Raw genomic sequence first — 13,185 nt, forward strand, 5'->3', positions numbered from 1 at the left:
CTTTCGAAATTCGAACCGTGTATGGCCGGCGTAACTCATTTCCAGCGTCCATCTAATGCCGGCCATACACGGTTCGAATTTCAAAAGAATTTTCTTTCGAAAATTGTATCTAAGAATTTTCGTATGAATTTCGCACCATTAGTTGGAATTTTTTTGAAAATCAAACGATTTTCTAATCAATGATGGGAGAATCGTGCGAGAAATGTAAGAAGAAAAGAAAATTTACGGAGATAAAAGAAAATTTACAGAGAGAAAAGAATATTCCCGGCCAAGAAAATTCTTTTCTGTAGCAACATGAGGTGAAATTGAAGGCTTGGTCGGCTGAATTTCGAAAATCAATGGTGGCTCCATTGGATCACAAAAAAGATGAATTTTCTGATTTTGAAAAGAAAATGAGTTCGAAATTCGACCCGTGTATGGCCTGCAAAAGTTATGGCCAAATAAAAAGACCTGCTGCAGAAATTGTCCGGTTCTCTTTTTCACACACTAATAAAAAGTTTGACTCCGGATAGAACAAGATCTGAAGATCTGAGATTGTGTCTGGCGAGGTGGTAAAGGACGTTTGCGGGATTAGAAAGGTTATGCAAGGAATTTGCTCTGGCAGTGATTTAGATCTTCTGCAATCTCGGGCAGGCTGAAGATGAGGAAATCTTGGCTGGGATTTCAGCTTCTAATGCCATGAAGTCACATCTTCCAGCAAAAGAACGAGACGGGGACACTATAAAAGAGGAGATCACAGAGACAGGGACATCACCTTCACCACTCCCTGAGAGAAGATGAAGGTCTGGCAGTGTGTGGTGTGGCTCTCGGCGGTCACGTTGGAGGTGGCGCGCTCTCAGTCTCCGGACCGGGATGGATGGATCAGAGAGGCCGTGGATCTCTACAACCAAAGAGAAGATGGAGAGTTCCTCTTCAAACTCCTGTCTGAGCTCCCTGGCCCCATCCTGGAGGTACGGTATGGACGGTTCATAATAGACCCGAATATTTCATAGTCAAGACCAGAGCACCGTGTTGTAGACCAGACCCTACTACAGGTCCATCTCAAAAAATTGCAATCTCTCTACACCTGTAAAGGTTTCCTGAGCCTTCAAATCAGGGGTGCCAAACTGGTGGCCCCTCCAGCTATTGCGGAAACTACCAGTCCCATCATGCCTCTGCCTGTGGGAGTCATGCTTGTAACTGTCAGCCTTGCAATGCCTCATGGGACTTGTAGTTTTGCAAGAGGTGGAGGGCCACCAAGTTTGACACCTCTGCTCCGTACGGTCTCTCAGTCTGGTTCCGTGGGTTACACAATCACGGGGGAAGACTGATGACTTAGACCAGGGGTCTCCAAACTTTTCAAACAAAGGGCCACTTTTTTGTCCTTCAGACTTTAGGAGGGCTGGATTGTGGTCCGCAAGGGCAGAAAATTTCACGAGGTCCAGCGTCAGTGATAATAAATATGGTCTCAGGGTTGGTGGTCAATATGAGGAGGAGTATTCCCCCTATTAGTAGGAGGAATAGTATTCCATCATTGTTATCAGGGGAAGATATAGTGCCCCATTGTTGGTATCAGTGGGAGGAATAGTGCCTCATATCAGTGGGAGGAATTGTGCCCCAAGGGCCAGACAAAGGTTAGCAAAGGGCCACATCTGGCCCTCGGCCCACAGTTTGGAGACCCCTGACTTAGACAGTTGTCCAGAAGACAGTCATTGACACCTTCCACAAAGAGGGTAAGTCACCAAAGGTCACTGCTAAAGAAGCTAGCTGTTCACAGAGTGCCTTATCCAAGCATATTACTGGGAGGCAGGGGTGGACTGACCATTCGAGCACTCAGGCACTGCCCATGCCACCAAGGGGCCCCATCAGGGTTGCCAGCCTCAATAAAACCAGGGACAGTATGTAAAAATCTGTGTTTTTTTCAAATCCCAAGATTTTAGCTGCTCCGCCTCTCCACTACCTTTTCAGTGTGTGTATGTGTATTCTGTGTGTGTATACTGTGTGTGTATATTGTGTGTCTGTGTGTGTTTGTGTATGCTGTGTGGCCCCATAATCTATTGCCTGGGGGCCCCATAATCACCTATTGCCCGAGGGACCCATAATAATCTCCTATTGCCCGGGGGCCCCATGAGTTGTCAGTTCGCCCCTGCTGGGAGGTTGAGTGGAAGGAAAAAGTGTGGTAGAAAAACGTGCCCAAGCAACATCGATAACCGCAGCCTTGAGAGGATTATGAAGCAAAGGCCATTCAAGAATTTGGGGGAGATTCACAAGGAGTGGGGGCGGCACAGTGGTGTAGTGGTTAGCACTCTCGCCTGGAAGCAAAAACGGTCGCTGGTTCGAATCCCAACCACGACACTACCTGCCTGGAGTTTGCATGTTCTCCCTGTGCCTGCGTGGGTTTCCTCCGGGTACCCCGGTTTCCTCCCACACTCCAAAGACATGCAGGTAGGTTAATTGGCTTCTGTCCAAAATTGGCCCTAGTATATGATTGGGGACCTTGGATTGTGGGCTCCTAGAGGGTAGGGACCAATGTGAGTGTGCAATGTACAGGGATAGGGACAATTGTAGACACTCACTCAGGTTGAACTGGATGGACTGGTGTCTTTATTCAACCTTACTAACTATGTAACTATGTAAGGAGTGGACTATGGCTGGTGTCAGTGCTTCAAGAGCCACCTTACACAGATGTATCCAGGACATGGGCTACAGCTATCACATTCCTTGTGTCAAGCCACTCCTGAACCAGAGACAGCATCAGAAGCATCTTACCTGGGCTAAAGAGAAAAAGGACTGGACAAAGGCCATTCAAGAATTTGGAATAGATTCACAAGGAGTGGACATACGGCTGGTGTCAGTGCTTCACCAGGCACTTGAAGCACTGACACTAGCCGATGTCCACTCCTTGTCCTGTCAACAATGCTGCTCCTCCATAGATACATTGCAGTAAGTGAGTTTTGCTGCCCTAGTGCAGGAAGTGTGTTACAAGTACAGGAAAAGTAAAGGCTATAAAAAAGAAAACTAATGCAACCACCACATCTGAGGACAGATAAGCTGCAGTATGTTACATTTTTGCTGCTGGATTTAGATACACTTTGTCTTTTCTTTTTTCTTTTTCGCAGGAGGAGGGAGACTCTCCAGCAATCGGTTTCTTGATAAAGGAGACGGACTGCCCCAAATCTGAGGAGATTGACTTGGAGCGATGTGACCACAGCAAGGACGGGGTGAGGAAATAAATCAATTATTGATAACTTGGGATTCACCGATACCATTTTTTTTTAGTACCGATACTTTTTGTGTTAGTACTCGCAATACCAATTACCGATCTCTGCCTGTGAGCAACGGTACAAAGCATTAAAAAGTTATTTACAAATGAAATACATTTTTTTTTTTTTTTTTTTACATTTTGTGTTTTTTTTTTTTTATCAATGTGAACTGTGTAAAAATATGTTAAAGGTGTAAAAATATTAACGAACAAATAAAAAAGTTTTAATTATTAATAGTTTATAAAAATAGAAGTAAACAAAAAAAGAAAAAAATTAGCAGGAAAATCATAATTAAATGGAGAAGGATAATAAGAAGTTAATTAAGACTGATTAGAGTAAATTAAGAGTTAAAGAGAAGAACATTTAATAAAATAAAAAAATATATATATGTTTTATTTGACAGGTTGCTTTAACCACTTCAACCCCCCCCCCCCCCCGGAAGGATTTGCCCCCTTAATGTCCAGTCCCTTTTTGGCGATACGGCACTGCATTACTTTTAATTATATTTTAATTATTAATAGTTTAGAAAATAGAAGTGAACAAAAAAAAAATCAGCAGGGAAATAATCATTAAATGGAGAAGGAGAATAAGGAGTTAATTAAGGCCGATTATAGTAAGTTAGGGGTTAATAAGGGGTTAAACAGATGAAAAATTAATGGAAAAAATAATATTTTTTTTTTATTTTTTACTTGTCAGGTTTCTTTATAATGAATTCATCTGCAGATGGAAGTTCATTCCTTAGATCTGTAGATGAATAAACAGAAAGATACAAAATGAAACAATGTTTCTTATTATCTTTCCGTTTCCGTGGCAGAGCAATGTTGTTAATAATTATTCTCCAGCTTTTTTTTTTTTTTTTTCGACAGCCGATTGGCACTGCAGTTTACACTTCTGCTGTCAAAAGGGGAGTCAACGGTTGTTAGGGACGCAATGGCACCGCTCCTTAACAACCGATAATTGCCGGCTGTTTTTATCTAAAATTTTTTTACATTTCAGCTGTCAGTGGGGGAATCCCACTGACAGCTGAAACAACCGAGCCTGAAATGATCAGTTTCAGGTATCTGAGCATTAGCATGAGTACCGATACTCGTGCAATTGCTAAGTATCAGCACCGATACCAGTATCGATGCAAACCTATTGATAACTAATGATAATTTTTTTGAGGGTTAAGTACCATGACACTTTCCTGCACTCATGGTACCGCAAGCGCTTTACTACGCATTACCGTGCTGCAAGGCGCTATGGTACCCCAACCCCCCACCTGAACAAGAGAAAAAATTAAACAGCAAGACCCACTCAAGCGAAGAAGGGAGCAATGCCACAATGGCCTTGCAACCACAGTTGTGGTGCAGGGGTGCAAAATTTTTAAGAGTTTATATCCTCTGAAATGCGATCCACCGTGGATTGCTTTTCATAGGAGCAGCTATGCTAGCTGCATGTGTGGAGCTCTTATGAATTTATAAGCTGACAGATTGAGCCAACATGCTCCAGCTGCCATCCGGGTCATGCAGTCAGGGGAGGCAGGTGAGGTGGTTGGGGGGGTGGGGGGGTATGTAGCTGAAGTCCTACCACACTACTGGTAAAAATGTGGGGCTACTACAACCTACCTGCAGAGCGGCCAGTTTAAATACAAGCCGGCGCACTCTGTTTGCAGCAGACTGAGAGGATGAGCTCACAGAGCCTGTCCTCACTTCTTGTCAGAGGCACTGAGCTCAATGGACAGCTTGGAGCCTTGGACCAATGGAAAAGCACCATTGGTCCAAGCCATCCAAAAAAAATGTGGCAGCGGAGGCACGCCTCTCACTGCAGTGTCATAGAAGGGGGCGTGTCTAAAAGACAAATGATCCCTTCCAGCCCTGCCCTCCTAACTAGAAGAAAAGAACGTGTTTAATGTGTATGAGATTTACCCACAATCCCGTGTTGTTCTCACACAGTTAAGAGGATGAGAATCTGCGGCTGCAGAAAAGGTACAAGATAAACCCCATATTATTATGTTATAAGATAATAGTTTCATAGTTTCATAGTTAGTAAGGTTGAATAAAGACACCAGTCCATCCAGTTCAACCTGAGTGTCTACAATTGTCCCTATCCCTGTACATTACACACTCACATTGGTCCCTACCCTCAAGGAGCCCACAATCCAAGGTCCCCATTCATATACTAGGGCCAATTTTGGACAGAAGCCAATTAACCTACCTGTATGTCTTTGGATGGTGGGAGGAAACTGGAGTACCCGGAGGAAACCCACGCAGGCACAGGGAGAACATGCAAACTCCAGGCAGGTAGAGTCGTGGTTGGGATTTGAACCAGCGACCCTTCTTACTGCTAGGTGAGAGTGCTAACCACTACACCACTGTGCCGCCCTCATTTATTATTCATCTATTTACTGTGAAATTACTGGTTGGAAGTTATAACTTCAGACTTCAGTAATTTGTCCGTTAACCACTTACAGACCGGACCATTTTGCTGGTCAAAGACCAGACCACTTTTTGCGATTCGGCACTGCCTCGCTTTAACTGACAATTGGCAACATGGCGACCAAACAAAATTGATGTCCTTTTTTTCCCACAGATAGAGCTTTCTTTTGGTGGTATTTGATCACCTCTGCGTTTTTTATTATTTGCGCTATAAACAAAAATAGAGCGAGAATTTTGAAAAAAACGCATTAATTTTTACTTTTTGTTATAATAAATATCCCCCAAAAATATATAAAAAACATTATTTTCCCTCAGTTTAGGCCGATACCTATTCTTCTACATATTCCAAAAAAATGGCAATAAGCGATTATTGATTGGTTTGCGCAAAAGTTATAGCGTTTACAAAATAGGGGATAGTTTTATAGCATTTTTATTAATAATGTTTTATTTTTATTTTTTTACTAGTAATGGCGGCGATCAGCGATTTTTATTGTGACTGCGACATTATGGTGGACACATCGGACATTTTTTGACACATTTTTGGGACCATTGTCATTTATACAGCAATCACTGCTATATAAATGCACTGATTCCTGTGTAAATGACACTGGCAGTGAAGGGGTTAACAAGTGGGTGGCAGTGTAGGGGTTAAGTGTTCCTAGGGGTGTGTTACTAACTGTGTGGGGGGCTGGGCTTTCATTTAGTGAACACTGATCTCTGCTCCAATCACATGGAGCAGAGATCAGCGTCACTAGTTGCTAGGCAGAACGGGGAGATTCTGTTTACAACGGCATTTCCTCCTTCAGCCGCCCCGTGAGACGATCGCGGGTATGCCCACGGCAATCTAGTCCGCAGGACCTGCGACCGGACTCACGGGGGTCCCGACCAGCACGCGAGCGAGCTGCCGGTGGCACGCTCGCCATGGCAGGGCAGCATTAAAGATTGGACGTACCTGTACGCCAATATGCCTGCCCGTGCCATTCTGCCGACGTACATCAGCTGTACGCTGGTCGGGAACCAGTTAAAGAAACTGTTTGATGAATAAAAAATAAATAAAAAAAACAATAAAGTTAGCCAATTTTTTTTGTATAATGTGAATCTTTCACATTATACAAAAAAAAATTGGCTAACTTTATACGCCGAGTAAATAGATACCAAAAACGTCGTGCTTTAAAACTGTGCACACTTTTAAAATGGCGCCAAACTTCAGTAATTAAAAATCTCCATAGGCGACGCTTTAATTTTTTTTACAGGTCACATGTTTTGAGTTACAGAGGAGGTCTAGTGCTAGAATTATTGCTCTCGCTCTAACGATCGCAGTGTATGTAACCCGTGTGTATCCGGCACTGATACCAGCCAGGGCCTCGCCAGCCACTCACCTCTCCGCACCTCCCTGACATGCAGGGGTTTGATTTTCTGGTTCTGTGTGCGTCCGCTCTCCTCTTTAGCACTTTGTAGTTGAATGGATGGCTGAAGCAGGGAAATCGGTTCTCATGTAGGATCTTCCTCTGATATCCTGTCTGTCTGATCTGCTGACTGATCGCTCTTCCTGAACATTCATGTCATTGATGCTAAGAGAAGATCTGTGTGTTTTGCAGGATGTGAAGGTCTGCGTTCTGCACCAGGAGGACGAGGATGTGAAGTGCGTCAGCCTGACCGAGGTAAAGAATAAAACCAGCATGATGGGCACTGATGGGCACTAATAGGCTGAATTGATGGACACTACTGAAGGGCATTTTTTGGCACTGATAGGCAGCACTGATGGGCACTGATAGGTGGCACTGATAGGCTGCACTAATGGACACTACTGATGGGCATTGTTTGGCACTGATGAGGCGGCACTGATGGGCACGGATGAGGAAGCACTGATGAGGTTGCACTGATGGGCAGCAATAGGTGACACTGAGGGGCACTGATCGGCTGCACTGATGACCACTGATAGGCAGCACTGATGGGCACTGATAGGTGGCACTGATAGGCTGCACTAATGGACACTACTGATGGGCATTTTTTGGCACTGATGAGGCGGCACTGATGGGCACGGATGAGGAAGCACTGATGAGGCTGCACTGATGGGCAGTGATAGGTGACACTGAGGGGCACTGATCGGCTGCACTGATGAGCATCTGATAGGCTGCACTAATGGACACTACTGATGGGCATTTTTTGGCACTTTTTTTGGCACTGATGAGGCGGAACTGATGGGAACAGATGAGGAGGCACTGATGAGGCTGAACTGATAGGCAGCACAGCAATAGGTTTCAATGATGGCCACTGATAGGCTGCACTGATGGACACTACTGATGGGCATTGATTGGGACTGATAGGCAGCACTAAAGGGCACTGATACGGGTGCACTGATAGGCAGCACTGATGGGCACTGATAGGCTTCACTGGTAGGGTGCACTGATAGGTGGCACAGATGAGTAGCACTAATGGTCACTGATGAGGCAGCACTGTCGGGCATTGATTGGCACTGATGTGGAGGCACTGTTGAGGTTGTACTAATAGGCAGCACTGATGCGCACTGATAGGCTGCACTGGTAGGGTGCACTGATAGGTGACACAGATGAGTAGCACTAATGGTCACTGATGAGGCAGCACCGATGGGCATTGATTGGCACTGATGAGGGTGCACTAATAGGCAGCACTGATGGGCACTGATAGGCATCACTGATTGGCAGCACTGGTGGCACTGCCTGGATTATCAGTGTAGATGTCCCTTTTAGCGAGGCCAGTTATCGTCTCTCTTCTGTGATCCTTATGCTGGCGGCATGAGGAAGGGAATGCCAATAACCGCCATCTGTTTACCTATATGATCAGCTGTGATTGGACACAGCCAATCACATGTTAAAGAGACGCTGATTGGCTGTTTACTTCAACCCGTGAGCAACAGTGTCCGTAGCACACTACGATCACAGAGCGCGCTGCCCGCACCTAGCAGCGGGGATGGTCGCGGGCCGGCATCATGTGACGGTGTCCCAGAACTAGGAGATCGCACTGTCACCTTCATTCAGCTATAGTGCAGGCAACAAGTTGTTAAGGCTGAAGTCTAATCTGATTTATATATATATATATATATATATATATATATATATATATATATATATATATATATATATATATATATATACACACATATATATATATATATTATCCACTTAAGGGCTGCCCTATATACCCTGTTTCCCCCAAAATAAAACCTAACGTGATTGTCTGCGATGGCTGCAATATAAGCCCTACCCCCCAAATAAGCCCTACCATGTTTCCTCAAAAATAAGCCCTACCCTGAAAATAAGACCTACAAGGACTTTAACTAGGGCTTAGTAAGGGGGGGGGTAGGGCTTATATTGCAGCCATCACCGACAATCACGTTAGGTCTTATTTTCAGGGAAACAGGGTATATGTGATTCTGCACTTCCTCCTAGGGGGGCAAAGCAGGGAATAAAATGTATGACTTTCCTCTTCAGTCACACTGAATCCGACTTTAAAATCACGCGACTTCACTTGCAGCCGTGTGCGACTTGGAAGACATCTGTGTGACTTCATCCACGAATGTCTATGCAAGTCTCACCTGAACTTGCAAAAAAGTAGTGCAGGAACTACTTTCCGAATTGGCGCACCTCGGATGGAGCCAGAGTCGCACAGGTTAGACCGATTCCATTGCGGACAGTAGATCAAATCGTTTGACAAGTCACACCAGTGTGACAGGGGCACACGTAGTACGCATAAACACTGGCTAGGCACACATTTAACCCTTTTTTTGGCCATTCTCAGCCCATGTCATTAGTTCAGTGACAGTGCATATTTTTAGCACTGAATGCTGCATTGGAGTCCCTGGCTCCCACAGTGGGGCAAAAAGGGTCACTTAGTGTCCAACTGTCTGCCGCAATATCGCAGCCCTGTTTATGACTTGCTGATCGCCGCCATTACTAGTTTAAAAATAATAAATAAAAACTCCAGTATATATCCCACAGTTTGTAGACGTTACAACTTTTGCGCAAACCAATCAATATTCGCTTGCTGGGGATTTTTGTTACCAAAATCATGTAGCAGAATAGATATTGGAATAAAATGATGAAGAAATTAAATTTATTTTTTTTACTTTTTTATTGGATGTGTTTTATGGCAGAAAGTAAAAAAAAATTGTTTTTTTTTTTCAAAATTGTCAGTTTTGTTTGTTTATAGCGCAAAAGATAAAAACGTTAGAGGTGATCAAATACCACCAAATGAAAGCTCTATTTGTGGGGAAAAAAATACATACATTTTATTTGAGTACGACGTCGCACGACCGCGCAATTGTCAGTTAAAGTAATGCAGCGCCATATCTCAAATAGTGGCCTGGTCATGAAGGGGGGGGGGGGTAAATCTTCCATGGGGCAAGTGGTTATTATAATGTCTTCCCTGGTCCCTCCCTCCCCCTCCCCCTCATCTACATGCTAATGAAAATAATAAATAAAACCTTTTCATATGCATTACATTTTTTTTTTAGAGCCGTTGATGTCATTACCGGGTCTCTGTGCTTCCCTATGCAATGCAGGCAGAACATGGCTGGGGGGATGGGCAGGCAGGGGGCTGTACATCACTTAGTGACATCATCCCAGCTCCCTTCCTCAGTACTATGGAGCCCTCAGTCTTGATTCAAGCAGTGGGAGGGGTTATGCAAATATGTAAATGCCTTGATGGGCGGATGTCAGTCTGGAGGAGTGGGCGTTCCTAAGGCAGATTGTATTTGCATAGGTAACGCCCACATGTGGTGCTCAGCCTCCATGATTGTAAAAAAACTGAAATCCAATTAATCAAAGGGGCGGGGCCAGTATCATTGTTCAGAAAAGCTCCGCCTTTTATCATTAAAAAGCCAGCCCTGACCTCCAGTCAGTGACATTGCTTAGGCTAAGATGATGTCATCAGTCTACTGCAGGCAGGTGGAAGCATTTCCTCAGTCACCCCTCCCCCAGTGATCAGACTGTATATTGTAACTTTGTAGAAGGAGGAGGAGTCATTTCCACAGTCTCCCCTCCCCCAGTGATCAGACTGTACATTGTAACTTTGTAGAAGGAGGAGGAGTCATTTCCACAGCCTCCCCTCCCCCCAGTGATCAGACTGTACATTGTAACTTTGTAGAAGGAGGAGGAGTCATTTCTACAGTCTCCCCTCCCCCCAGTGATCAGACTGTACATTGTAACTTTGTAGAAGGAGGAGAAGTCATTTCCTCAGTCTCCCCTCCCCCAGTGATCAGACTGTACATTTTAACTTTGTAGAAGGAGGAGTCATGTCCTCAGTCTCTCCTCCCCCCAGTGATCAGACTGTACATTGTAACTTTGTATAAGGAGGAGGAGTCATTTCCACAGTCTCCCCTCCCCCCAGTGATCAGACTGTATATTGTAACTTTGTAGAAGGAGGAGGAGTCATTTCCTCTGCCTCCCCTCCCCCCAGTGATCAGACTGTACATTGTAACTTTGTATGAGGAGGAGGAGTCATTTCCATAGTCTCCCCTCCCCCCAGTGATCAGACTGTACATTGTAACTTTGTATGAGGAGGAGGAGTCATTTCCATAGTCTCCCCTCCCCCCAGTGATCAGACTGTATATTGTAACTTTGTAGAAGGAGGAGGAGTCATTTCTACAGTCTCCCCTCCCCCCAGTGATCAGACTGTACATTGTAACTTTGTAGAAGGAGGAGGAGTCATTTCCTCAGTCTCCCCTCCCCCAGTGATCAGACTGTACATTTTAACTTTGTAGAAGGAGGAGTCATGTCCTCAGTCTCTCCTCCCCCCAGTGATCAGACTGTACATTGTAACTTTGTATAAGGAGGAGGAGTCATTTCCACAGTCTCCCCTCCCCCAGTGATCAGACTGTATATTGTAACTTTGTAGAAGGAGGAGGAGTCATTTCCTCAGTCTCCCCTCCCCCAGTGATCAGACTGTACATTGTAATTTTGTAGAAGGAGGAGGAGTCATTTCCTCAGTCTCCCCTCCCCCAGTGATCAGACTGTACATTTTAACTTTGTAGAAGGAGGAGTCATGTCCTCAGTCTCTCCTCCCCCCAGTGATCAGACTGTACATTGTAACTTTGTATAAGGAGGAGGAGTCATTTCCACAGTCTCCCCTCCCCCCAGTGATCAGACTGTATATTGTAACTTTGTAGAAGGAGGAGTCATTTCCTCTGCCTCCCCTCCCCCCAGTGATCAGACTGTACATTGTAACTTTGTATGAGGAGGAGGAGTCATTTCCACAGTCTCCCCTCCCCCCAGTGATCAGACTGTATATTGTAACTTTGTAGAAGGAGGAGGAGTCATTTCCTCAGTCTCCCCTCCCCCAATGATCAGACTGTACATTGTAACTTTGTAGAAGGAGGAGTCATGTCCTCTGCCTCCCCTCCCCCCAGTGATCAGACTGTACATTGTAACTTTGTATGAGGAGGAGGAGTCATTTCCACAGTCTCCCCTCCCCCCAGTGATCAGACTGTATATTGTAACTTTGTAGAAGGAGGAGGAGTCATTTCCTCAGTCTCCCCTCCCCCAATGATCAGACTGTACATTGTAACTTTGTAGAAGGAGGAGTCATGTCCTCAGTCTCTCCTCCCCCCAGTGATCAGACTGTACATTGTAACTTTGTATAAGGAGGAGGAGTCATTTCCTCAGTCTCCCCTCCCCCAGTGATCAGACTGTACATTGTAACTTTGTAGAAGGAGGAGGAGTCATTTCCTCAGCCTCCCCTCCCCCCAGTGATCAGACTGTATATTGTAACTTTGTAGAAGGAGGAGGAGTCATTTTCTCAGTCTCCCCTCCCCCAGTGATCAGACTGTACATTGTAACTTTGTAGATGGCAGGTGTGTGAAAATTACTGTTGCTTTTTGTCTTGTTCAGAATTCACGCAGCAAGCGATCCAGCAAAAAGAAAAAGTGCAAATTCTTCTGCAAAGTGAAAAAGAAGGTCACATCTATCGGCTTCCAGCTCCCTATCGTCAGTATCCCATTTAAATGATCGGTCACCACGCCATCGGTGCAATACGAGCGCCGCCCGCCATCGCTCCCCGTGTACACCGCGCAATCTCCGCTTCATCAGAAATGTTCTCTATCGTGGATACATTGTATACTGTGTGTGTGAGGAATTGTATCGGATGATGCTTTTTATTTGCTTCCAACATTTCTGCAAATTAATCCAAATAAAATGATATTCCCGAAATCTGTGCCGAGCTTTATTTCAGTCTCTGTACCAGAGGAGCTTACACTCTAATGTCCCCTCCCCCCAAGGTCACACACTATTATTATTATTATTATACGTTTATATAGCTCTGACATATACCGCAGCGCTGTACCAGAGATCACTGAGCCAGTCACATCAGTCTCTGTACCAGAGGAGCTTACACTCTAATGTCCCCCCAGTCACATCAGTCTCTGTACCAGAGGAGCTTACACTCTAATGTCTGCATGAACCTCCACACACATCCCGGAGTGTACATCCATGTGGGTCTGACGCAGGGGTCAGGAGGCAGATAGACGCCTTATAAACCTTCACTGGATAGGT

At 44.9% G+C, this 13,185-nt stretch overlaps 1 protein-coding gene across 1 annotated transcript; it reads left to right on the plus strand.

Annotated features, from left to right (window-relative positions):
- Positions 1 to 576: 576 nt before the first annotated feature.
- Positions 577 to 12,834, plus strand: LOC143998417 (cathelicidin antimicrobial peptide-like). The gene is made up of 4 exons (XM_077493969.1): positions 577 to 950; positions 3,099 to 3,200; positions 7,258 to 7,320; positions 12,526 to 12,834. The coding sequence occupies exons 1-4, from the start codon at positions 777 to 779 to the stop codon at positions 12,640 to 12,642; spliced, it is 456 nt and encodes a 151-aa protein (XP_077350095.1). The 5' UTR covers positions 577 to 776; the 3' UTR covers positions 12,643 to 12,834.
- The last annotated feature ends 351 nt before the right edge of the window (positions 12,835 to 13,185 follow it).

The sequence above is a fragment of the Lithobates pipiens genome, unplaced genomic scaffold, assembly GCF_037356315.1.
Source record: "Lithobates pipiens isolate NorthernLeopardFrog02 unplaced genomic scaffold, aLitPip1_a1.2 Scaffold_19, whole genome shotgun sequence".
NCBI classification, from domain to species: domain Eukaryota; kingdom Metazoa; phylum Chordata; class Amphibia; order Anura; family Ranidae; genus Lithobates; species Lithobates pipiens.